Raw genomic sequence first — 27,865 nt, forward strand, 5'->3', positions numbered from 1 at the left:
CAGGGACACCAGCAGATGGAGGTGGTGAGAGGAGGGACTGCAATGGCAGTGAGACAGGGACACCAGCAGATGGAGATGGTGAGAGAGGGACAGTCACTCCAGTGAGACAGGGACACCAACTGATGGAGATGGTGAGAGAGGGACAGTAACTGCAGTAAGAGAGGGGCACCAGCAGATGGAGATGGTGAGGGGTGGACAGTAACTGTAGTGAGAGAGGGACACCAGCAGATGGCGATGATGAGCCATTGCTGATGGGAGATTCAGTGTAAATGAGAGTCTGAAAGTTTCAAAATGTTTGAGAGGTTTACTTTCTGTAAACATGAGATGCTGAATAAAATAATTTCAATGCAATTGATCTTAAATGGCTATTTTCCTGCTATGTAAACACTTGTAACATTAAACTGATTCCTGTTTGGAAAATTATTTTGAGTGATTAAAGATAATTTATAAACAAAACAACAGCATCAAATAAAACTCAACAACCATTTACAAATAAAAACTCTCGAAATAAGTTGTGATGAATTCGTCATCACTTACGTTATGACATCTCTCTTTTGCTCTCACTTCTGTTTAACAGGGCGCAGTGGTTAGCACCGCAGGCTCACAGCTACAGCGACCCGGGTTCAGTTCTGGGTCCTGCCTGTGTGGAGTTTGCAAGTTCTCCCTGTGTCTGTGTGGGTTTCCTCCGGGTGCTCCGGTTTCCTCCCACATGCCAAAGACTTGCAGGTTGATAGGTGAATTGGCCATTATAAATTGCCCCGAGTATAGGTAGGTGGTCGGGAAATATAGGGACAGGTAGGGATGTGGTAGGAATATGGAATTGGAGTCGGATTAGTATAAATGGGTGGTTGATGGTCGGCGCAGTCTCGGTGGGCCGAAGGGCCTGTTTCAGTGCTGCATCTCTAAACTAAACTAAACTCTTTCTATGCTGGTATCTTCTGTACTATAACTCAGAGTAATTGAAGTTTTGATCCGATTGTCTTTTGTAATTTAACATGGAATATGCTTTCAGAAACCATGAATTCCAGAGCACAACAACTCCCTGCCTATTTGTTTCACCCCTCTGCTGGTGTAAACAGTCTCTCCTCATGTCTCCAAACTGAGGTAAAGATTGGGCATGCTGGAGAACAATGACGCTTTACTACGCATGCGCGAATGCCAGGCACATGCTCAAGAATAGCCCAGGTGCCGATATCTGATGATAATAAATTAAATAAAAGAAAAATACTTCAGATTCTTGAAATCTGATATAAACCAATAAATGCTGGAAGTACTCAGCAGGTCTGGCAGCATCTGTGGAGGGAGCAGCACAGTTAATGTCTCAGATCAGTGACCCTTCATCAGTGGATCCGAAATGATGTCATACGCATGCACCACTTGGTCCTTACCCTGGTCAGACTTTTGTTGCGCATTTGCGCATCTTGGAGGATCTGATGACCTTAGCAGATTCCCGCGTTGTCAGGAGTCAGCTTGGGAGAGATATCACCAGTTTGCCAGCACAAGATCCTGCCAATTCAGTGGTAGGACAGCCGCTCCAATATCAGTGCCCTCTCTCAGACCAACATCCCCAGTATCCAGACACTGTTCATAGTCACTCAGTTATGTTGGGAGGGCCACAAATTTCACAGGCCTGACACAGGACTCCCTAAACAAGCTTTGTACTCTGCGTTTCGGCACGGCAAGAGGTTATCAGGAGAGCAGAGGAAATGCAACAATGTCTTTAAAACCTCCGTGACAAAATATTACATCTGCACTGATACGTGGAAATATCTTGCCCCAGCCTGCCCAAAATGGAGAAGAAGCATCCGTGAAGGTGCCAGCCAGTTCGAACAACGTTGACATACTCAGACAGTGACCAGGTGCATACAGCAGAAGGAACATTTGGAAATTCGAGCATCTCATTCACTCACCTCACCAAACACAACCTGTCCCAGCTGGAGTGGAAGACAGTCATCCTCATTCCCGAGAGACTGCCTAAGACTTTGCTAAACACTTTCTTGAAATCCACAGCAGCAACCTCCATTGCATTCTCATCATCAACATTCCCTTTTACCTCATCTAACAATTTAATTAAATACTTAATTGAGGTGGGCATGTTTGAATGAGTTTAAAGTTGGGTATTTAAAGCCCAAGCATAATTTCCCTTAACAACCAAGGGTTTACTAGGCCGTTCCACAGGGATGTTAAGAGTCAACCACGTTTCTGTGGGTCTGGAGTGAGATGCATGCCAGACCTTGTAAGGACGGCGGATTTCCTTCCCTAAAGGACATTAGATGGGTTATTACTACAGTTAATGAGAGTTTCATGGCACCATTACTGACACCAGCTTTCAATTCCAGATTTTACTTTTTGTTTGGATTTTTGTATTGATTAATTGAATGTAAATTCCACCAGCTGTCGTGGTGGATTTTGAACTTGTGTCCCCAAGGCATTATCCTGGAAATCTGGATTACTAGCTCAGTGCCATCACTACTCCGCCACCATCTCCCCAAGCAGTGAGAAAAATTAGCTATGCAAGAACTAGTCAAAAACGATGGGAGGGACTCAAAGAAGTATTGAGTACAATACGTATTGAATACTTGGATCCTGTTCCAGCTCTTTGGAAAATGAACTCAATTAATATCCATGCTCCGTTCTTTACTGTTACCCTGAATTTTATTTCCCTTACGGTATTTATGCAATTCTCTTTTGAATGTTAATATTCAATATGAAATTAACAGCCTTTATCTAGTGCAATCAACCCACAACAACAAGCTGATAAAAATTGTTTCCCCATGTAGCTCCTCAATGCGCATTTTGGATTCGGAAAGGAACATGTGTGACCTTAAAAGAGAGAACTTCTGAGAAGAATGGGTAGCGTACACTGCCCGTCGTCAGGAGAAATGACTCGCCCAGATAGAAGAAATAGCATTATATCTGGTGGAGCATGGAACTGTGCGCAGGACGATATTGCTCATCGGATATTACATGTTCTCGTTCTTGCTGCTATTGGTAGGCGTATTGTGTTTTGTGGTATGTCGGTTTTGCTCTTCCTTCCACAATCAATGTTCACCTTTTGCTTTCCTCATTCCATTTCTTGCCTGCAGCATTGCCTTATATAATATTCATTTGCAATACATACTCCATTAAATTTACTCTGCTTGCCCGCTGTTCCTGGGGGTGATGGAGCACACCTCCCATTCACACCAATACACTTTTTTGCTGTGACTTCAGTTGAGAAATTTAGATCTGCCAGACGGTTTGCATAAGAAAATAAGAAATAGGAGCAGTATTAGGCCATTCAGCACCTCAAGCCTGCCCCGCCATTCATTAAGATCATGGATGAGCTTCCCCAGGTCCCAACTCTTCTTTTCAGTCAGCTCCGCATACCCCTCGACTCCACGAGATTTCAAAAATCTATCTACGTCCTCCTTAAATATATTTAGTGGCCTAGCCTCCACAACTCTCTGAGGTGCAGAATCCCTGAAAATCACAACGCTCGAAGAGAAGAAATTCCTTTGCATCTCAGTTTAAAATTTGTGCCCCCTTATTCTGTAATTATGACCCCGAGTTCGAGATTCCCCCACAAGTGGAGACATAGTCTTGACATCTATCCTGTAAAGCCTCCTCAAAATCTTACATGTTTCAAAAAGGTCACCTCTTATTATTCTAAACTCCAATAAATGAAGCCCTAACCTGTTTATCCGTTCATGATAAGACAACCCCTTCATCCCAAGAATCAGCCTGGTGAAACTTTTTCTGAACAGTCTCCAATGCTAGTTTATCCTTCATTAAATATGGGGACCAAAATAGTACACAGTACTCCAGATGTGGCCACACCAATACCCTGTAACAAGACATCCCTATTTTAAACTCTAAGCCCCTGGCAATAAAGGGCAACATTCCATTTGCCTTTCTAATTACTTGCTGCAGCTACATGCAAACATTTTGTGTTTAATGTACAAGGGAACCCAGATCACTCTGTACTGCAATATTTTGTAGCCTTCTCCATCTAAATAATAATCTGTCTTTTTATCCTTCCCACCAAAGTGGATGACCTCACACTTTCCCACATTGAACTCCATCTGCCAAGTTTTCTTTTCTCCCCCCACTCACTTGACCTATCTATATCCCTTTGCAGATTCTGTGTCCTCATCACAACATGCCTTCCCACCTATTTTTGAATCATCAGCAAATTTAGATACACAACACTCTGTCCCTTCCTCCAAGTCATTGATATAGATAGTAAATAGTTGATGTCCTCGGACCGATCCTTGTGGCACCCGATTAGTTACGGCTTTCCAATCTGAAAAAGACCCATTGATCACGATGCACTGCCTTCTGTGCTGTGTGATACACAAGCAAAGCTAGGCCTACGTGCGAAGTGACAGCGAATGGATTGTTCACGAAATGTTCCTGAGGAACCTTCTGCCACAGGTGATGCTAAGCTAAAGAAATGAATGGCTGATAATTGCCAATGACAGATGTTTTATGCTGACAGATTAAAGAATCGGGATTGTTCTCCTTAAAGAGGAAATTGAGAGAGCGTTTGATAGTGTTGTTCCAAACCATGGTCTGTTTAAACAGAGTAGATGGAGAGAAACTGCTCTCATTGGCAACCCTGGCGAAAACCAAAGGACACAGGTTTAAGGGATTGCAATAGAATCAATGGCGAAATGAGGGAAAAGGTATGTTTCCAAAACACGTGTTGAGGATATGAAATGAACTGGCTGAGAAAGTGATGAAGCCAGATTCAAAAAGAAGCGAATTGAATAAACAACTGAAGAGAGAAACAATGCAGGTCAGTGATGAGGATATGTGGGTGTGAGATTAGCTAAGCTGCCTATGCAGAAAGCTGACACGGACAAGACAGACCAAATGGCCAACTGATGTGGTGTAACAATTCTATATTCCTTTTTGCTTGAATATATGAATTGTTGAACGGAATTGTGCAGCTAAAGCGAGATTCCAATGTATAGACGAACATCCATTACAAGCTTCTCTGACGTTAGGAATTTAATTTCTGAATAGTCATGCAGAATGAAGACCATCACGAAAACAACATTAAATCTACAGATGGGACTCATGATTTTTGTAGGACTTCCTTGATTTCTGTTTAACACAGCTTCCAGTTATGATTATTTGCTTATTGTGATCAGATTTGCCCAGTGCTGGGGGTGGGGGATAGTTCCAATTCTATTTCAGTGGAAAATAATTCCATCAACAGGGAATTAACAGAGCTGTCGTAATCTGTTTATTCAAAGATTTAAAAATAACTGTTTGATCAATCTTGCAACCTGCATGTCCCCATAGAGATCTGGAAGGATATAAAGTTAATGCACAGGGAATGTGGCACCTCAGAATTTCTTTCAGAGATATTACCTGCAGGACGAACAGACCGATCACTCCAAGCAGAAAATGCACCAACCAATTCAATGGGTGAGGAACATATTCTATGTGATCCTTGCGATAATTGGCGTTCCTGGTAAGTATCTCTAACCAATGAAGTTTTTTTTTAAATCAGCGTATGAGCTGGTTTCTTCCATTACCATGGGAATAATAATATTACATGAGATCCAATGGTTACAGTTACACAGACACACACTCAATAACATAATTGCATTAATTTCCTGAATTATCTGTGCGGTTTCAATCTGTTGCTTCAACTGTTGCTAGCTCAAGACACTCTGCATTGTAAAACCATTGAATTATGTCGGATGTTGTGTTCCTTAGGATCACTGTTCAAGGCAGGAAAATCTCAGAGGGGAAGGATTACTGGAATTGTCTGTTAATGTAGAATTATACTGTGTGTGCACTAACTGGAGTGGAGCACCTGACCTCTGTATAACTGGGAGTCTCTGTCACTCCAGAATTGCACTGATTGTGTCTGACTAAATAATGTGGAATACGTAACACGTGGGACCATGTATTTCCTGGAGTATCTGTCATTGTATTCAATGCGGGTCCCCATCTTACTCTTACTCCAAGTAGAGTTGTTGACAGCACTATCGGGTGCTGATTAATTTCCTTCCCGAGCGCGGTCCTGAGAAGCGTTTGGTCATGAGTGCACTGCAATAATAAATAATCCTCTTCAATATTACGAAACAAAACTGATGACTATGACTTGTTAATAGACAAGTTATTGATTTTGCAGCACAGAAACTGACCATTCGGCACAACTAGATTAGGACTGTCTTCCTGCTCTGCACGAGCCTCTCTTCATTCCAGATCATCTAATCCTATCAGCATATCCTTTCAATCCTGTCTCCCTCGCTTCTTCTTACTTTTTTCCATCATAACTATTCCAAGAGGTCTCAATTTCACGTTCCCATCAGTACAAGTAAATAGGTCTCTCTTGAATTCCATCGTGAATTTATTGATGACCATCTTATTTTCAGGAAATGCAGAACTGGTCACCAGCAAAGGTGGAAATATCAGGTCCACGTTTTCCCTCTCTAACCCTTATATAATTTTAAAGGTCTCTATTCGTTCAACACTCATCCTTCTCTTATCGACATAATAGAGCCACAACATAGCCCAGTAACTATAATCTCCCAGTTATGGTATTATTTTTGTGAAGCATACGTGCACCGGCTGGTTACCCTGGATATTTTTATCACGTGTAGTCAAGAAGAGTACACATTATTTACGTGTCCAATCACCACCTTTCGAATACGTTATTATGACACTTTTCTTACAATTATATTACTGTAGAAATGAACGTCTGTGCTTTGATGACATTTGCATTGACTCATGAAACTCCCTTTTCACTTTAACTCATTTGCACATCAGAGGGAGTGGTCCAAGATGTATGAGTGCCTCCCATACGAGGGACTGGTTCGAGTCAGGGATGGATTTCTTCGATCCCAGGGAGTGATCTGAGTCCAGGATGGGTTCCTGCAGTGGGAGTGATTGGAGACCGGGTACAGTTCTCCAGTCGACCCATTCTTTGACTGCTCGTTGTTACATTTAACTAGTTGACCAGCGTCTGGTGAGCGGGGTGCTGTACCTCCATGTCCAGGATTTGTTAAATCTGGTAGTGCTGGTGTTGGAGGCAGGTTGGGATCATGGACCTGATCTGACCCGATCCCAAATCACACCGTTTTCGTTCGAAAACCCTTCCTTCCAGGGTGAGAAGCGGAGAATGTTTTTTCAGTAATTTGAAGCCTCTTCTCCCTTCTCGCCTTTGCAGTTAACTTAGTCTCACTTGTGATCCTGTCCAAGGGAAAATGCGGACTCTCCAGCTGCACCACCTGCTACCTGGTCGCCATGTCAACGGCGGATCGACTGGTCATTATCACTGAGATCATTCTCCGGAAATTCAATAGGCTTTATTTACCATTAAATTTCCTCGACCTCACCTCTGTGTGTCGCTCTCGTTATTTCCTGATCCGTGCAGCCATCGACTGTTCCGTCTGGTTCACCATCGCTTTCACATTTGATCGATTTGTCGCCATTTGTTGCAAGAACCTGAAATCCAAATATTGCACCAGGAAAAGTGCGGCTGTGGTTCTATCAATAACTGGCATACTGCTCTGTCTAAAAAATATTCCCACCTACTTTCGATATAAACCAAGACGGGTAATCGACAATGTCGAATGGCGCTGCTCTAATAAGCGAAGCTATTTTACTGACCCTCGATGGATTGGATTTAGAATGTTTGAAAAAGTTTTAACACCATTATTACCATTCATTTTAATTCTGTTACTGAACGCTCTGACGTTCAGGCACATTTTAGTGACCAGTCGAGTTCGTCAGAGACTGAGGAGTCAGAGCAAGAAAGATAATCACAGTGACTCTGAAATGGAGAGAAGAAGGAAGTCTTTGATTTTACTCTTCAGCATATCTGGCAGTTTCATATTTCTGTGGTTGGTGTATATTTTATATATATTTGATGCTGGTTATTTCTTAGATGATGATTCTTTTTATATCTTTGAAAAGGTCGCATACATGCTGCGGAATTTAAATTGCTGTACAAACACATGTTTTTATGTGGCCACTCAGTCCGTGTTCAGACAGCAGTTAAAAAGCGCAGTGAAATATCCAGTCACATCAATTATTAAATTAATTAATAAACAAAGGAACTGAGACCATCTTAAAGATACAGTGGTCAATGGACAAAAGTTTACCACTGGAGGTCCAGAAGAAAATGGCTTGTTGGAGTAAAGACAAACAATAGAGCTGTTCGTGACGGGAAGAGCAAGAGGATCGTAAGTAAATTAGCAGGAACCAATAAAAGATAACGAGCAGTGAGAAAAGGGAAATTGATGATCTCCGTAAAGGGGTCAGGAGGAGAGTGATTGCGCTCCATAAAGGAACTGATGTGAAAGAAGCTTGAACTGAATATGACACCTATCATTAAACAAGAATCATGCAGTTTAATTAGTATGCTAACTGACTTGATCAATTAAATATATCTATAGAAGAAAACATTTATATTTAGAAACAACATTCTTTCCTGATATTCCACCAGACACATTTATTCTTAATTGCTTTGGCACCCTGGTACTGTTGAGGTGAATTGTCTACGATAGTTGACATTGTTGATAAGAAGGTGAAACGTTGCTTGAACAACTGCTTTCTATCTACAAGGATGTGATATGTGATCACACAGTGAAATGTTAACTCTTGGAGCCTAGGAAATAAGCGATGGACATGCTTTTAGCGTACACCACCCAAATTACAGAGGTGCGGTGACAGCAGATGAACCTCACGTTAAACTAATGGAAGAAGTAATTCAAAACATTTCATGATAAGGAATCGGAAGCCCAAAAGTTGGAAACTCAGAGTCTTTGCTGGTACAGTTTGCAGTGGTGTCTGTTGTAATTACTCTGAAATGCAGTTCAACGTATTGTCAATTCAGAGGCAGGAGGGAAGAAAAAGCATCGCCTGTGCTAGCAACATTCAAGGAATCCTGGCCTTGAAGGAGAAGAAACTTCCATGTTGCCTTCAGTGCTTTTTAAATCATATTTATAACATCTTGCTTTATAAATTATACTGGATTAATAAGTAGCCGTTATTTGTAACTTGTTAGGTCAGGCACAACTGAGAACCCCATTGTAATAAATTAAAAATTCAGAACTGAGAATTTTTAAATGGGGCCAGACGTTGAAAAAGGCTAAAACGAAATGACTGGTTGTGAAGTTGAGTGGAATCTTGCACTGATTAGTTTGACAAACTTTTTTCATTCCAGGAAGGGATAACATAAGGGAAACAACCATACATAGATCCGCAAGACCTGTGAATAAGATGTCATTTGAATTACCATATAAAAGATTGGTCAAAAGCAAAGAACGAATATCAGTGGAAAGGAGGAATAATTTAGAATTTTAAGCTTAAAGAACCATAGAATCATAGAAATATAAAATGATTAGGGCACAGGAAGAGGCGACTTTGACCCATCGTGTCTGTGCCAACCGAAAAAGGATCCATCTATTCCAATCCCAACTTCCAGCATTTAGTTCATAACCCTGCAGATTATGGTAGCTGATGTGCATATCCAGGCTCCTTTTCAATGAGTTGAGAGTCTCTGCCTCAACCACCCTTTCAGGCAGTGAGGTCCAGATCACGAACACCCTCTGGGTGAAAAAAGTTTTTCCTCATCTCCCTTCTATTTTTCTGGCAATCAGTTTAAAGCTATGCCCCCTCATCACTGACCTCTGTGCAAATGCGAATAAATCCTTGACCTCCACTCAAGCCGGGCTCCTCAAGATTTTGCACATTTCAATCACATCTCCTCTCAGACTTCTCTGTTCCAAGGAGGATAACCACAGCCTATCCAATCTTTCCTCCTACCTGCATTTTCCAGTCCTGGCAACATCCTTGTAAATCTCCTCTGTACCCTCTCCAGTGCAATTACATCCTTTCTGTGATGAGGTGACCAGAACTGCACACAGTACTCAAGTTGTGGCCTAACCAATGAGTTATACAGTTCCAGCATATCCTCTCTGCTCTTATGTTCTATACCTCAGCTATTAAAGGAAAGGATTCCATATGCCTTCCGAACCACCTTATCGACCTGCCCTGCTCCCTTCAGGGATCTGTGATATTGACTCCAAGGTCCCTCATTTCCTCTGCACTTCTCAGTATTTTCTCATTCATCGTGTACTCCTTTGTCTTGTTTGACTTCCCAAAATGCATCACCTCGCATTTCTCTGGCTGGAATTCCATTTTGTCACTTTTGTCCCCATCTGACCAGACCATCAATATCATCCTGCAGCCTACAGCTATCCTCCTTGCTATCTACCAAAGAGCCAATCTTCATCTGGTCTGCAAACTCCTTGATCATGCCCCGTACATTTATGACAAATCGTTAAGATCTACCACAAAAAGCAGGGGACCCAGTAGTGAGCCCCCCGGAATACCACTGGAAACAGCCCTCCAGTCATGAAGACACCCATCAACAATTACCCTTTCTTTCCTGCCACAAAGCCAATTTTGTATCCACCTCGGATTTTGTGATAATTACTCTTACTAAATTACCATGAATGAACTGATCAGGCTCCAAGCAGAATGGACCTTTTGTTCTTTGTTTCTCGAAACAGGAGGATCATATGGTCAAAGAGATCGATCAACTGCAGCAGCTTCAGACTTTTGCAACATTTATGACAGCATGTTAATATTTTGATCTGAAGGCTTGGCCTTCTTTTTTAAAAAGTCAGGAATTGGCATTAATTCATTCATACATCTGTTTCTATTTGTTATATTTCCAGAGAAAGTCTTTATAATCATTTGTAATCAGCTTGCATAACAACTGTAGACATTAGTGTTGCTGATAAATTCATTTGAAACCACGAAACATGGAAATAATTGTTTATGACATTTAAATCAAGAATAAATAAATTAATATGAGTTGCTATCCCAAGCACTCAAAAGGAAATCAACCTGAGTTTAAAGGGATATAAACATACACAATTTTCAAAAAAGGTTAATGGGAATGCCGTCCAGGTGGTTGCTGAGTATTGAGGATTTTTTAAAAGATAAATTAATGAATGATATTATCAACTGACGACACCATGATATAAATTTGGGAAACTTAGATGAAAAAAGTCAGCTTGATTCGGTGCGTTTCCTGTCAATATTCAAGGGATATCTGAGGTAAATAATAAGCCAGCATGCGTAATATGTTGCTTTAATCGAATGCACTACATGATAAGAGTTTAGGAATTAACAGCACTCCTGTGCAAGTATAATGACTGTCATCGAGTGAGGTGATCAGCAGGTGGGGTGACCGTCTTCAGTCTGAGGAGTGTCAATGAAGTTTTAACAGATAATAACATTCTTCATCGTCAGTAGTCATTTGGGGTTATTTTAGAAGGTAAGAAAATGTAAAATTTGTGCAGATCGCACCATTCATGAGCGAGAGAATAGAAAGAGTGGTCAACAACAAAATTTAGATTAAGGAGGTGGATTTTGTCCTTTGGGGAATTGGAGGTTATTGGAATGGTGTTTTAAAATGACTAACTTTAGTTAATCTCCATAATAATGCATGATTGGACTCATTAAGAAAGGAATTAGTCAATGTCATACTTTGGGAATGATAACATGATTCGTAAATGTTTTGTAACTTTACCTTTCATTCAAAATTAAACATCCATCCACAGTATAAATGTATTAAGGCGGGGTAAAATCAGTTGAGCTGCATTTATCTTTCAATAGGCAACTATTTTGTAGCAACTTGCAAGAAGTCATTTGAATTATAAGAGAATCCAGTTTCTGTTTTAGCCGAACTTACATCAAGCCAATAGGAGAGAAAATATTTGAGTATGACCACTGGGATTTTGAAGTGCAACAACAGCTGAGACAAAGACAAAAGAATGATTACTGGAGGAATCAAATGAATAGATAAACAAAACATGGGAAGGCCTGGAATTCAAATGAATTGTTGATTCTTGAAACAAAAAAGAAGCATTTTAAATATTGTATTGGATAATAAAGTTTCTTCAACTCTCAGCAGTTGGTGCATAACAGTTGTTGGCGAATAACTACAAATTGCTGGTTTGGAAATTAAAGGTAAAGGGAAAGGTTGACAGTTTATTTTTAATATCGTGGTAGTTTTTTGGGGGAACCAAGGTCCCTAGTGTAAATAATCTAATTGTTGGGTAATTGAAGGGTATAAATTAAGGGTAAGTTATGACAGGGCAGCTCGGCAACTTGGAGTGCTCCTCCTGAGAGATATGGGAAGTCAGGGACACTTCCAGTGTCCAGGGCGAACACGTGTGCTGGAGGTGTCTCCAGCTGCAGCTACTCGAAATCCGCGTTTCGGATCTGGGACGGCGGTTGGGGACACTGTGGAGCATCTGCGAGGCTGATATCATCGTGGATAGCACATACAAGGAGGTGGTCACACTGCAGGTAAAGACTGTTCAGGTAGAAAGGGAATGGGTGATCCCCACAGGCAGAGTAGAAGAACTAGGCAGAGAGTGCAGGAGTTCCCTTGGTCCATCTCCATATCTAACAGATGTTCCGCTTTGGATACTGTTGGGGGAGATAGCTTCTCAGGGGAACGCCGCAAGAGCCAGGTCAGTGGCACCACGAGTGCCTCAGCTGCACAGTAGGGGAGGAAAAAGAGAGGGGGAACTTTAGAGATAGGGGATTCTATCGCAAGTGGTACAGACAGGCGTTCATGTGTCCGCAAACGTCACTCCATTATGGTATATTGCTTGCCTGAAGCTCGGGTCAAGGATGTCACAGAATGGCTGCTAGACATTCTGAAGGGGGACAGTGAACAGTCAGAGGTTGTGGTACACATTGGTACTAACGACATAGGTAGAAAGAGGGATGAGATGATGCAAGAAGTACTTAGGGTGCTAGGAAGCAAATTAAAAAGCAGGACCTCAAACGTTCTAATCTCTGGATTACTCCCAATGTCAGGTGCGAGTGAGTATAGGAATAAGAGGATTGAGCAGATGAATGCATGACAGGAGTGAGGGTTTTAGTCTCTGGGATCACTGGCTCTGTTTCTGGCAAAGGTGGGACCTGTAACAGTTGGAGGGGTTGCACCTGAACCGGAATGGGACCAACATCCTTGCTGGGAGGTTTGCTTGTGCTGTTTGGGGGTGAGGGGGTGGTTAACTAATTTGGCAGGTGGATGGGATACAGAGTGGAGGTACAGTAGGGGATTATGTACAGTCAAATATGGAAGAGAAACTGAGAGAGACTGGAAGGCTCAGCAAATATAGACCAGGACCCCTGGCGGTTCCCTTAGACATGAATCAATGAGTCATTCCAAGGCTGGTGGGCAGGTTTACGGGAGACCAGAGAGAACCTCGACCTGGTCAGCTCTTTTGAAACAGAAAACCAACATTGCATTGGCAGTGATATTAATAAAACCCTTAGGAAGACAGCAGTAGGCCATTCAGCCTCATCCAGCTTGTCCCACGCATTCACTCAGGTCGTGGTTGATTTGCTCCCTCGCCACATCAAGCTGTCTCGGCTCTGTAAACATTAATACCCTTTCTTAACAAAGCTCTACGGATAATCAGGAATTAATGCCACTGCCTGTTAAAACTGGGGAATTCCTTTCCTCAGCCTCTCTGCCTGTCAACCTCTCATACATGCTTAAAGACATTCCTTAAAACTAACCTCTTTGACCAAGCCTTTGGTCATCAGCCTTAATCTCTCATGCGGGTTTGGTGTCAGATTTTGTTTTATAATGCACCCTGCGTATTATCTTAGGGATTGTATTATTATTACTCGCCTTCTCCCTCACCCCATCTCTCTCTCTCTCTCTCTCTCTGACTCTATCTCCCTCTCCTCACCTCTAAGACAAGTATATCCTTCATGAACACCAACATTTAACAGTTTCTCACCATTTGAACAATGTTCTGTGTTTCTATTATTCCTGCCGAAGTGAAGAACCTCATATTTCTCCACCTGATATTCCAGCTGCCAATTTCTTGCGCAGTCACTTAACCTGTCAATCTTGCTTTGCAGTCTCCTTGTGCCCTCCTCACAGCTAACTACCCTACCTTACTTTGTATCATCAGCCCATATAACAGTAACATAGGCAGTGTTTGAGAGAGGCACGTTTGCCCTGGCAAGTATTAAGATACAACAGGTTGATATTTTGTGCAGGATATTTCTGTATATTCATTGGAGTTGTTAAGATGAAAGATCTTTCATAAGAGATTATGGGAACGTAGGAAGATAGAAACAGGAGTCGGCTATTCAGCCCCTCGAGCCTGTCTCACCATTCAATGAGATTATGGCTGATCCGTAGCCTAACTCCATATACCTGCCTTTGGCCCATATCCCTTAATGTCTTTGCTGAACAAAAATCGATCTCAGATTTAAGCTAACAACTGTTCTCGCTTCAACTGCTGTTTGCGGGAAGAAATCCCAACCTCTACCACTCTTCGGGTGAAGAAGTGCTTCCTCACATCTCTCCTCAATGGTCTGGCCCTAACGTTTAGACTATGTCCCCTAGTTTTAGAATCTTCAACCAGTGGAATTAGTTCATCTTTCTCTAGCCTGTCCTTTCCTGTTAATCTCTTGAAGACTTCGATCAGATCACCCCTTAACCTTCTAAATTCTCGCGAGAACAGGCCTAATTTGTGTAATCTCTCCTCATAACTTAACCCCTGTAGTCTAGGTATCATTCTAGTAAACCTACGTTGCACTCCCTCCAAGGTCAATACCTCCTTTCTAAGGTGTGGTGCCCAGAACCGCGCACAGTACTCCAAGTGGGATCGAACCAGGATTTTGTGCAGCTGCAGCATAACCTCTGTATCTTTATACTCCAATCCTCTAGATGTAAATGTCAGCATTCCATTCGCCTTTTTGATTATTTTCTGTACTTGCTCCTGGCATTTTAAGATCTATGCACCTGAACCGTCAAGTCTCTTTGGACATCCACTCTACTTAACCTCTTCCCATTTAGAGAGTACCCTGCTCTATCCATTTTTGGTCCAAAGTGGATAACCTCACACTTGCCCACATTGAAATCCATCTGCCACAGTTTTGCCACTCACCTAGTCTGTCAATATCTTTTTGTAACTTTATACTATCATGTCGACTGTCGAGATTGCCGCCTAACTTTGTATCATCAAAAAATTTGGATACATGACCTACTATGCCATCATTCAAGTCGTTAATGAATAATGTGAATAATTGAATCGCCAACACAGATCCCTGTGGGACATCACTAGTCACATCCTGCCAATCGGAGTAGTTACCATTATCCACACTCTCTGTCGCCGACCACTCAACGAACCTCCGAACCATGTCAGTAATTTGCCCTCAACTCCATGGGCTTCTACCTTAGTTAACAGTTGCCGATGTAGGACTTTATCAAATGCCTTCTGGAAGTCCATGTAAATAACATCCATAGACAGTCACCTGTCCAGTACCTTAGTCACCTCTTAAAAAAAAATTCAATGAGATTTGTCAGGCATGATCTTCCCGTCATGAATCCATGCTGGCTGTCACTGATTGTCTGAAATGTTTCCAGGTGTTCACTCACCGTATCCTTGATTACAGACTCCAGCAACTTGCCCATCACAGATGTCAGGCTAACTGGTCTGTAATTTCCTTGTTTCCCCCTTTCACCCTTCTTCAAAAATGAAGTGACTTGTGCAACTTTCCACTCCAGAGGGACCACTCCTGAATCTAGGAAACTCTGAAAAACTGTAGTTACGGCATCTACAATGTGCTCCCCTATTTCCTTTATCACCCTCGGATGGAAACCGGCAGGTTCTGGGGATTTCTTACTCTTCCATTGCATTAATTTCTTTGTTACTGATGCTTAAATTAACGTTAATTGTATTAAGTCCCTGTCCACTATTGGTTATTAACTTCTCAGGACTGCCGATAAGTTATCCTCCTTTTCAATTGTAAATACTGAGGCAAAGTAATTGTTCAACATGTCTGCCATTTCCACATTATCAACAGCAATATCTCCATTTTCAGCTTTTAGTGGGCCAACTCTGGACCACCCGCTTTCCCTTTATGTAACTATAAAATTTCTTCTTATTGATTTTGATGTCCCTTGCAAGTTTCCTTTCATAATCTCTTTCAGTAACTCAAATAAGCTGCTTTGTAACCCTTTGCTGGTCTTTATATCGATCCCATTCGGCCGGATCTGCGCTGTGTTTTGCATTTTTGTCATCTCTCGATTTTACTTTTAGACTGTCCCTAATCTCTTTAGTTGTTCATGGCTATTTTTTCTGTGAAATGTAACTTTTTCCTCTCAGGGGTATATACTCGCTCTGTATTGTGTTAAATGTTTCTTTCAATATTCTCCACTGTTCTTCAGTTGTTTGACCCATTAAGAGATCTTCCCAGTTTACCGTGGACAGTCTCTGTGTCATCCCAGTAAAGTCAGCCTTATCCAAGTCTAAAATTCAGGTAGCTGATTCGTGCTTTTCACTTTCAAGCGTAACCTTGAACTCGATCATGTTGTGACCACTATTTGATAAATATTGACGCGCAGTTAGAGTACTAATTAAATTTGACTCGCTACTCATAGCTAAATCTAATATTGCCTGTCCCCTTGTTACACCTAGGACATATTGCTGGAGGAAACTATCCCGGACACATTCCAGAAATTCAGTAGCTTTCTGACAGGTGCTGGTCTGCCTCTCCCAATTTATCAAAGCACTAGTGGATAGAATGCTTTCGTTGTTTTTATGTCATCACATTTCAATCCAGTTAAGATAATGATAACAAAATAAAATGATAATTTTCAGCCACCCTGACAATCTTAGGAAGAGAAATTATGGGAGGTTCATGCTTACAAAATTATATGTTTGCAATAAATTTCTAAAATAAAGGCCACCTGCTGTCAATGCATTGCCTCCAACCTTTATAATGTGTGAGTATTTTGCCCTCTCCTGTTTCTTCCTCTTTTAAACAGTTGAAATTCTTTCCATCTCTTCTGTCATAGAGGTATCAGGCTGTCAGCATCTCCTACTTAGCTTTCCCTCTTCACACTCACCCCTTTAGTTAACATCAAATAAAATTATTTCATACAAACTCTTAGCTTTCCAGGTAACTCGAGATCATGGTTTCCTTTTCAAAACTGACACTCCCCAATGATCCTCACTTTGTAAAGGAATATCCAGAAACCTGGTTCTATGCAGCATCTAGTGGTCACCAGATGGATACTCTGGGCTTCTCTCTGCACTCTTTGCTTTCTGTCTGTTAACCAATTCTCAATCCATAGCAGTATATTCCCCCCAATCCCATTTTGTTTACTAACCTCCTGTGTGGGACCTTATCAAAAGCCTTCTGAAAATCCGCAGACACCACATCCACTGGTTCTCCTTTATCTGTGCTACAAGCAACATCCTCAAAAAACTCCAACAGTTTTGTCAAACACGATTTCCCTTTCATCAATTCACGGTGATTCTGCCCAATCATATCTTAATTTTCCAAGTGTCCAATTATCACATCTTTTAAAATAGATTCTAACATTTTCCCCACGGTTGTAGTCAAACTAACATGTCTGTAGTTCTCCGTTTTCTCTCTCACTCCCTTCTTAAATAGTTGGGTTACATTTGCTACTTTCCAATCTGCAAGAAAGCTTCCATAATCTATAAAATTTTGAAAGATAGCCTCCAATGTATCCACCATCTCGAAAGCCACCTCCTTCAATAATCCTTGATGCAGCTCATCTGGTCCAGGGGATTTATCAACTTTCAATCCAAATAATTTTTCGGGTCCACCTCTAATAGATACTAATTCCTTTCACTTTTATAATTCCCATGGTTTCCTTGGTACTTCTGGGAGATTGTCTGTATCTTCCTCCGTGAAGGTAAACACAAAGTCATTGTTTAGTCTCTCTACCACAAAGTGTCCTGTCTCCACCTGTAATGGACCCACATTTGTCCAAACGAATCTGTTCATTTTCAAAGACCTAAAGAAGCTTTTACAATTGCATTTATGTTTCTCACTTGTTTGCATTCATAGTCTCTTTTTCCTTTCTTTCTCCTTTGCTGGAATCTAAATTGTTCCCAATCCTCAGGCTTCCCACTTTTTCCAGCAACCATATAAAGCACTTCCTTTCATCTAATGAAATCTTTAACTTCTTTTGTTAGCCACATCATCAACCAGAAACTTAACTGGACCAGCCATATAACTGGCATGCAACAAGAGCAGGTCGGAGGCTGGAAATTCTGCGGGGTTTAAATCACCTCCTGACTCTCCAAAGCCCGTCCACCATCCACAAAGCACAAGTCAGGAGTGTGATGGAATGCTCTCCACTTGCCTGGATGAGTGCAGCTCCAACAACACAAAAAGCTCGACATCATCCAAGACAAAACAGCCCGCTTGATCCATCACTGGCAGACAGTGGCAACAGTGGAACCACTTGCAAAATGCACTGTAACAGCTCACCAAGTCTCCTTTGACAGCACCTTCCAAACCTGTGACCTCGATCACCAGGAGGACAAGGGCAGCAGACACATGGGAACAACACCTCTTGCACGTTCCCCTCCAAGCCACACACCATCCTGATTTGAAGCGATATCGCATTTCCTTCACGGTCGCTGGGTCAAAATCCTGGAACTTCCTTCCTAATAGCATAGGGGTTCAAGAAGGCAGCTCACCATCACCTTCTCAAGGACCAGTAAGGATGGGCAACAAATGCTGGCCTTGCAATCAATACTGACATCCCAGGAAGAAATGTAAAAATTCTTGGGAATCCAGTCCTAATTTAATTTGTCTCTTCTCATAACATAATCCCATCATGTTTTAGTTTTAGAGATACAGCACTGAAACAGGCCCTTCGGCCCACCAAGTCTGTGCCGACCATCAACCACCCATTTATACTAATCCTACACTAATTCCATATTCCTACCACATCCCCACCTGTCCCGATATTTCCCTACCACCTACCTATACTAGGAGCAATTTATAATGGCCAATTTACCTATCAACCTGCAAGTCTTTGGCATGTGGAAGGAAACCGGAGCACCCGGAGAAATCCCACGCAGACACAGGGAGAACTTGCAAACTCCACACAGGCAGTACCCAGAATAGAACCTGGGTCGCTGGAGCTGTGAGGCTACGGTGCTAACCACTGCGCCACTGTGCCGCCTAGCAATCAGCGTAGTAAACCATTGTTGCACTCCTTCCAAGCTCAGTGTGTCCTCCCTCACAATAAGTTGACCAAAACTATAAACAGTATTGCAGGTGTTGTCTCACAAAGACCTTATCCGCGGTCGTCATTAGATTTCTTCACTCTATTACAAAGGGTTGGCGATTAAAATGCTATCACACTATTTGCTTTCTGTAACTGCATGTTAACTTGCTGATTTGTGAACAAGAACACCCAGTTTCCTCTCAATACCAAAACTGTAATAGATGCACCAACAAATCTTCAGATTAAAAAAAAAAGTGATGGACGATTAAATAAAGCAGCACTGAAGTCTACGATGTTTCCACACGCTGACCCTAGATGATATGAAGGCACATAACAGCTATCCTGATGTGCAAAATGCGTTGACATGGTTACTGGTTTATGCTGTCATAACCAGACCATTGTGAGGTCACCTGCACGAAGTGCAGGGCCAAAACTTATTGCATTTAAATATAAACATTGGTAGCAAAGAAATGAAGTATACTTGAACAGTTCTTCTTCATCTTTGGCATCCTTATCTCGAGATATTATGGGTAAGCGCCTGGAGGTGGTCTGTGGTGTGTGGAGCAGCGCCTGGAGTGGCAGAAAAGGTAATTCTAGTGTGACAGGCTCTTTCACAGGTGCTGCAGAAAAATTTGTTTGGCGGGGCTATTTCACAGTTGGCTCTCCCCTTGAACTTCTCTCTTTTTTCCTGCCAACTGCTAAGTCTCTTCGACTCGCCGCAGTTTAGCCCCGCTTTTATGGCTGCCTGCCATTCTGGCGAACGCTGGCAACTGGCTCCCACGACTTGTGATCAATGTCACAGGACTTCATGTCGCGTTTTCACACGTATTTAAGGCGGAGACATGGACGGCTGGTGCGTCTGATACCAATGGCGAGCTCGCTGCACAATGTGCCTTTGGGGATCCTGCCATCTTCAATGCGGCTCACATGGCCAAGCCATCTCAAGCGCCGGTGACTCAGTAGTATGGATAAGCTGGGGATGTTGGCCGCCTCGAGGACTTCTGTGTTGGAGATACGGTCCTACCACCTGGTGCCAAGTATTCTCCAGAGGCAGCGAAGATGGAATGAATTGAGACGTCGCTCTTGGCTGACATACGTTGTCCAGGCCTCGCTGCCATAGTGGACACAGGCTTGATACACTCGGACTTTTGTGTTCCATGTCAGTGTGCCATTTTCCCACACTCTCTTGGCCAGTCTGGACATAGCAGTCGAAGCCTTTCCCATGCACTTGTTGATTTCTGCATCGAGAGACAGGTTACTGGTGATAGTTGAGCCTAGGTAGGTGAACTCCAGAGCGCGGTCGGCAATATTGATGGATGAAGCATTTCTGACGTCCTGACCCATGAAATTTGTTTTCTTGAGGCTGATGGTTAGGCCAAATTCGTCGCAGGCAGCCGTAAACCTGTCGATGAGGCTCTGCAGACACTCTTCAGTGTGAAATGTTAAAGCAGCATCATCAGCAAAGAGGAGTTCCCTGATGAGGACTTCCCGTACTTTGGACTTCGCTCTTAGACGGGCAAGGTTGAACAACCTGCCCCCTGATCTTATGTGGAGGAAAATTCCTTCTTCTGAAAACTTGAACACATGTGAGCAGCAGGGAGAAAAAAAGCCCAACAAGTGTGGGTGCGGGAACACATCCCTGTTTCACGCCACTCAGGATAGGAAAGGGGTCTGATGAGGTGCCGCTATGCTGAATTGTGCCCTTCATATTGTCAAGAAATGAGATGATGTTACTTCGTAGCTTTGGTGGACATCCAATCTTTTCTAGTAGTCTGAAGAGACCACGTCTGCTGACGAGTTCAAAGGCTTTGGTGAGATCAATGAAATCAATGTCGAGGGGCATCTGTTGTTCGAGGCATTTCTACTGTATCTGACGAAAGGAGAACAGCATGACAATGGCCGATCTCTCTGTTCGAAAGCCACACTGTGCCTCCAGTTAGACGTGCTCGGCCAGCTTCTGGAGCCTGTTTAAAGCGACTCGAGCAAAGACTTTCCCCACTATGCTGAGCAGGAGATTCCACGGTAGTTGTTGCAGTCACTGCGGTCACCTTTGTTTTTATAGAGGGTGATGATATTGGCATCGCGCATGTCCTGAGGTACTGCTCCCTCGTCCTAGCACAGGCGAAGCAGTTCATGTCGTGCTGAGAGTATAGCAGGCATGGCACTCTTGATTATTTCAGGGGGAATGCTGTCCTTCCCAGGGGCTTTTCCGCCTACTAGAGAATCAATGGCATCTCTGAGTTCCGATTTTGTTGGCTGTACGTCCAGCTCATCCATGACTGGTCGAGGCTGGGCTGCATTGAGGGCAGTCTCAGTGACAACATTCTCCCTGGAATACAGTTCTAGGCAGTTCTCAACCCAGCGGTCCATTTGCTTGCGTTGGTCAGTGAATAAAATTGTAACATTGTAAAGTTGGTAGAATGTTTCACCTTTCATTACCGATTGTATTTAGAACATTAGAACATTAGAACATTACAGCGCAGTGCAGGCCATTCGGCCCTCGATGTTGCGCCGATGTTGCACAGAGCTCCTGTGCCAATGTTCAGTTCGAGAACCCAAATGTTTTAGTCGATAATGACATTCAATACTACCAAGAGTTTTGATACAATTGCCAAAAGCAAACACGAGTGATTGAGTGGAAATGACCTCTATTGCCGCAGAGACATAAATATGTATTGGAGTACCTAGCATGTTAGTGTGTCAATTTAACTATCTTACAAAGTATTTTGAATGGAGAGGCTTGGATTGTTCTCCTTTGGTGGGTTTTGTTGGAGTAAATAATGATGGGAAACAGATGGCACAGATTTAAGTTAATTGTTAAAAATTCTGTGGTGGTGGGGGGCGGGGTGCAGTGGGGATGAAGGTGAAAGAGAATTTTTTGAATAAATGTTGCAAGTTATGATCTGGAATCTACTGTCCAAGGTTGACGGGAGCCGATTCAGTCATTACGCTTAAAGGGGAATTGGCTGCACACTTGAAAAGGAGAAATCTGCAAGGCCACAGGGAAAGAACAGGGAGTGAGACCAATTGGCTATTTCTCTCAAAAATCTGGCAGTGCTCCGATGGGCCGAATGGCCTCTTCCTGCGCTGTATGAGTCTAAGAAAACTTGAGGTGCATTACCTTTAGCGGAGTCATGTGGAGATGGGGAGTAGCAAGTGCTTGGTGGTGGGGGAAGGGTGGGGTGGGGGTGGGTGTGGTAGCGAGGACGCAAACAATCCCAACATGATGCCAGCTGTTTATCATGATGATTCTACCTGTACCAGGAACATGAAGGTGACTTTTAACTGTCATACAAACTTCTACTGCAGGGAAGTCATTTTCAAAAGTAGAAGAAATCTGTTGCAACACTTTGATAATAGATTATTTTTTCACCATTCCTGCCCAGTTTCCTCCCTCCACTCAAAGAAAAGTTTGACTCCTTCTCTGGCACGGTTCCATGTACCTGTAGCTTTGAGGCACTTCTCTAAAGCAGCCATTTGCGTTTCAGCCAGAACAGTGAATGCTCGCAGCCTAACTGACCGCACCGAGAGCAGAAGGGGGAAGCAAGAGAGAGATCACCACCCAACTGAACACAAACTCGTGTCATATGCACACATGGATGTCACTGGATAACAATCAGGAGCAGGGGCCATGATCATTTATCGCTCCCTAATTAAAGAGTAGGTGAGGCCAATTGCTGCAATCCCACCACCATGGCACCTGAGATTAACTAACATCGCACAGAAAGTAAATTGAATCTGGAACCTTCCTGGTCTGCACTGAGTAGTGCTGGATGACACTGAGTGTGAAGAAGGGAGTTTGGTAACGATGGTATCTACAAATTAATTAAGAAAACATAAATTAAATTAACACAATAATGATGGCAGGAAAGGTGATGTGTCAGGGAAGTTCCTAGATGCCACGGCAATCCATGGCAACCATGTTTGTAGTAAGTGTCTTTGGCTTGAGGAGCCTCGGCTCAGAGTAGTTGAGCTTGAGCCGCATCTGTAGATACTGTGATGCATCTAGTAGGGGGAAAGTTAACTGAACACTTTGTTCCAGAATGTAGTCACACCCTTAGGATAGGGTCGTTTGTTTTGGTCACTGGTCAGGGTCAGGAGGATGTGACTGTAAATCAGGCAGGTAAGGGGATCGAGAAGGTGGGAGTGGAAGCACTTCAGCCGTTGCAATTGAGCAACACGTTTGAGGTTCTTGCAGCTTGTATGGACAAGAGCGAGGGCAATAGTGTGGATGAACAGACTGATTGTGGTACCATGGCACAGAAACCGTTTAAGTGGGGGATAAAAAAGAATGTAGTGGTAGTAGACGACAGTATAGTGAGGCAGAATGACACTGTTCTCTGCAGCAAACAGCGGAAGTCCAGAAGGCTGTGTTGCCTATCTGGTGCCAAGGTTCGGGACATCTGCTTAGGGCTGGAGAGAAACTAACAGTGGGATGGGGAAGATCCAGCCTTCATGGTCCATGTAGGTGCCAATGACATAGGGAGGACAAGGAAAGAGGTTAGGCACAGTCAGTCTGTGGAGCTGGGCACCAAATTAAGAAGCAGAACCGCAATGAGCCACGTGGAAATTGGAGTATATCAAATAAAATTAGAGAAATGAATCTGTGGCTCAAAGACTGGTGTGGTAGAAGTGGATTTAGGTTTGTGAGGCACTGGCAACAGTACTGGTGAAAGTGGCGGCTGGACTGTTGGGACGGTCTACATCTGAACTGTGCGTGGACCAGTGTTCTCTGCCTCACTCACTGCTATTCCCTCGTTCTCCCTCTCTCTATGTCTCTCCCTCTTTCTCTCCCCCACTCTCTTTCTCCGCCTCTGTCCATGACTCTGTCTGTGCCTCTCTCACACCATCTCGCCCTCTATCTATTTTCATCTCTCTCTTCCATCTCCCCCCTTGGACAACATTGCTTTCAGCCGTTCCTTGTTTAATTTAGAACCAGTAACTCTTCCCCGTCGAATCATAGAACATTTAAGGCACAGAAAGAGGCCACTTGGCCCATTGTGTCTGTGCCAGCCAAAAAACGAACTACCTATTCTAATCCCACATTCCAGCATTTTGTCCATAGCCCGACAGCATATGGCAATTGAGTTCATATCCAGACTCCTTTTGAATGAGTTGAGGATCTCCACCTCAACTACCCTTTCAGGCAGTCAGTTCCAGACCATCACCACCCTCTGAGTGTCAAAGATTGTCTTCATCTCCCCTCTGAGTTTTCTAGCAATCACTTTAAGGCTATGCCCCCACATCAATGCCCGCTCTGCTAAGGTGAATACACCCTTCACCTCCACTCTATCCAGGCCTCTCAGAATTTTGTACAATTCAATCAGATCTCCCGTCAGCCTTCTCTGTCCCAAGGAAAACAACCCCAGCCTATCCAATCTTTCCACATAGCTGCATTTTTCCAGCGCTGGCAATATCCTCGTAAATCTGCTCTGTACCCTCTCTAGTGCAATTACATCCTTTCTGTAATGAGGTGACCAGAACTGCACATATTACTCAAGATTGACCTAACCATTGAGTTATACAGTTCCAGCATAACCTCCCTGTTGTTGCATTCTATACCTGCCTTGTTGGGAAGGTCACTGCAGTTTCAAAATATCAAACACTAATCCAGCACTCACCCCTAAAACACCCAAAATAAACTCCCAGTGCAGGACTGGGCAGATAATCAGAATTGTTACTGATTGTTACAACTTGTCTCATCCTCTCTCTGTCTCTGCCTCTCAAGTCTGTCTCTATCCATCTCTCACCATCTCTCTCTCTCACTTTTTTCTCTCCGCCTCTCCCTCTCTCTCTGCTCTCTCTCTGTCTCCCTCTCCCTCTTTCTCCACCTCTGTCCATGACTCATAGAACATAGAACATTACAGCGCAGTACAGGCCCTTCGGCCCTCGATGTTGCACCGACCTGTGAAACCACCTGACCTACACTATTCCCTTTTCATCCATATGTCTATCCAATGACCACTTAAATGCCCTTAAAGTTGGCGAGTCTACTACTGTTGCAGGCAGGGCGTTCCACGCCCCTACTACCATCTGAGTAAAGAAACTACCTCTGACATCTGTCCCATATCTATCACCCCTCAACTTAAAGCTATGTCCCCTCGTTTTTGCCATCACCATCTGAGGAAAAAGACTCTCACTATCCACCCTATCTAACCCTCTGATTATCTTATATGTCTCTATTAAGTCACCTCTCCTCCTCCTTCTCTCGAACGAAAACAACCTCAAGTCCCTCAGCCTTTCCTCGTAAGACCTTCCTTCCATACCAGGCAACATCCTAGTAAATCTCCTCTGCACCCTTTCCAAAGCTTCCACATCCTTCCTATAATGCGGTGACCAGAACTGCACACAATACTCCAGGTGCGGCCGCATCAGAGTTTTTTACAGTTGCAGCATGACCTCGTGGCTCCGAAACTCGATCCCCCTACTAATAAAAGCTAACACACCATATGCCTTCTTAACAGCCCTATTAACCTGGGTGGCAACTTTCAGGGATTTATGTACCTGGACACCAAGATCTCGCTGCTCATCTACACTACCAAGAATCTTCCCATTAGCCCAGTACTCTGCATTCCTGTTACTCCTTCCAAAGTGAATCACCTCACACTTATCCACATTAAACTCCATTTGCCATCTCTCAGCCCAGCTCTGCAGCCTATCTATGTCCCTCTGTAACCTACAACATCCTTCGGCACTATGCACAACTCCACCAACCTTCGTGTCACCCGCAAATTCACTAACCCACCCTTCTACATCCTCATCCAGGTCATTTATAAAAATGACAAACAGCAGTGGCCCCAAAACAGATCCTTACGGTACACCACTAGTAACTAAACTCCTCGATGAACATTTGCCATCAACCACCACCCTCTGTCTTCTTTCAGCTCGCCAATTTCTGATCCAAAGCACTAAATCACCTTCAATCCCATACTTCCATATTTTCTGCAATAGCCTACCGTGGGGAACCTTATCAAACGCCTTACTGAAATCCATATACACCACATCCACTGCTTTACCCTCATCCACCTGTTTGGTCACCTTCTCAAAAATCTCAATAAGGTTTGTGAGGCACGACCTACCCTTCACAAAACCGTGCTGACTATCTCTCATGAACGTATTCTTTTCAAGATGATTATAAATCCTATCTCTTGTAACCTTTTCCAACATTTTACCCACAACCGAAGTAAGGCTCACAGGTCTATAATTACCAGGGCTGTCTCTACTCCCCTTCTTGAACAAGGGGACAACATTTGCTAACCTCCAGTCTTCCGGCACTATTTCTGTCTGCAATGACGACATAAAGATCAAGGTCAAAGGCTCAGACTCTGTCTGAGATTCTCTCTCTCGCCATCTCCAGTTTATACATAAAGGATGAGCTCCCTCTGTTTTATACAGCTCTTATGGTGGGATTTGAACCCCTTTCCCCAGACCATTAGTTGAGCCACTGGATTACTTGCCTAATGATATTATCACTCTGAAACTGCCTCCCCAATGGACGTGGACAGTGTCTGTCCCCGAATATCACCCACAGTAGTTTCTGGGCTGTAACCCAGAACATCGTCCTGAATCAGAGTCTCAGAGTTCACATGATGACTTTGAAAAGCCAGGAACAGAGTGAAACGAATTGATTTTGTCCCTGGATTCAGTGTCTACTGCAGACAGATCAGTTACATTAAGGATACAAACGCCAGGAATGAACAAGGTCCATACAATAATATGGAAAACGTAAATAACGCTACTCATAATTGCCATCCATCCAGTATGAGTACAGATTTCACGTTTATTCACGAGAGAGGTCTTTCTAAGAAAATGTCATTGACATTGAAATGATTGTGTTTCATCCACCACATTATTTACATCAGAGTTAAAGCTGCTGATGTAATGTGTTTGTTCAGGTGAGTGTAACTAATAGCAATGATCAGGGGGAATAGGGGTGTCATTGGAGACTTATCCCCTGTATAAATCAGGGCCCATTGGAATGGATCAGCTCAGAGTGCCTGCTGGAGCGGTGGTTTCCAGGCTAACAGAAGACACTGCTTCTCACAGAAATGGGATATCCAGTAATGTATCAGATGCAACGCATTTATTATCCTGTGCTTGCAGCAATTGGAGTTCCTGGTAAGCCAGTATCTCAGCTGTTAATGGTGTAAATCAACGTTGATTGTGCTGCTGCATTCGGTATTATTTCTGACTGGATGTGTAACAGAACCGCCTGTTATTTTCCAGCAATTTACTGATGGTATCTCCTCACTGTCTACACTTCCCTTCTTTCAGGAACTGTATTATGTCTTTAATGGTATTGTTTGCTGTGACTGTGGCATTGTTACTGGAGCATTCTGTGTACTGAGAACATTCAAATCAAGCATCTCGGTTCCGATCAAGAGTCAGACCATCAGGAGCTTTTAACAGTTTCATGATGTAAATCTAACCAGTCTTGGAATATTTGTATGATATTTCTTTCTGTGATTGATAATGAGACATCTCACGGTCTCAATGCTACAAGGGGACAGCGCAATGTCCTCCCTTCCAATAACATGTTTCAGTTTAACTGGGATATCAATGTATTTAACGGTTATCACTGTTATCAAATATTATTTCATCCTGGATGTGTCTGATGCTGCTTCAGAGCTCTAGCTACTGAACTGAGCTTGCTGCTGACACTTTCACATCTCGTTCTCTGCTTCACTTTGGACCCTTCACTGTCACTGGCCTACATTGCAAAATAGAAAGTATTGATGTGATGTTTTGACGGTTCACATTCTTATCAGTTGGAATCAAGAGTCGTTCCATTTATCTGTAGAT

At 43.1% G+C, this 27,865-nt stretch overlaps 1 protein-coding gene across 1 annotated transcript; it reads left to right on the top strand.

The window, feature by feature from the left end:
* The first annotated feature begins 5,397 nt into the window (after positions 1–5,397).
* LOC137366424 (FMRFamide receptor-like) lies at positions 5,398–8,067 on the top strand. The gene is made up of 2 exons (XM_068028278.1): positions 5,398–5,464; positions 7,172–8,067. Exons 1-2 carry the CDS (start codon positions 5,398–5,400, stop codon positions 8,065–8,067), a joined length of 963 nt encoding a protein of 320 aa, XP_067884379.1.
* The last annotated feature ends 19,798 nt before the right edge of the window (positions 8,068–27,865 follow it).

The sequence above is a fragment of the Heterodontus francisci genome, unplaced genomic scaffold (assembly GCF_036365525.1).
Source record: "Heterodontus francisci isolate sHetFra1 unplaced genomic scaffold, sHetFra1.hap1 HAP1_SCAFFOLD_88, whole genome shotgun sequence".
Lineage (NCBI taxonomy): Eukaryota > Metazoa > Chordata > Chondrichthyes > Heterodontiformes > Heterodontidae > Heterodontus > Heterodontus francisci.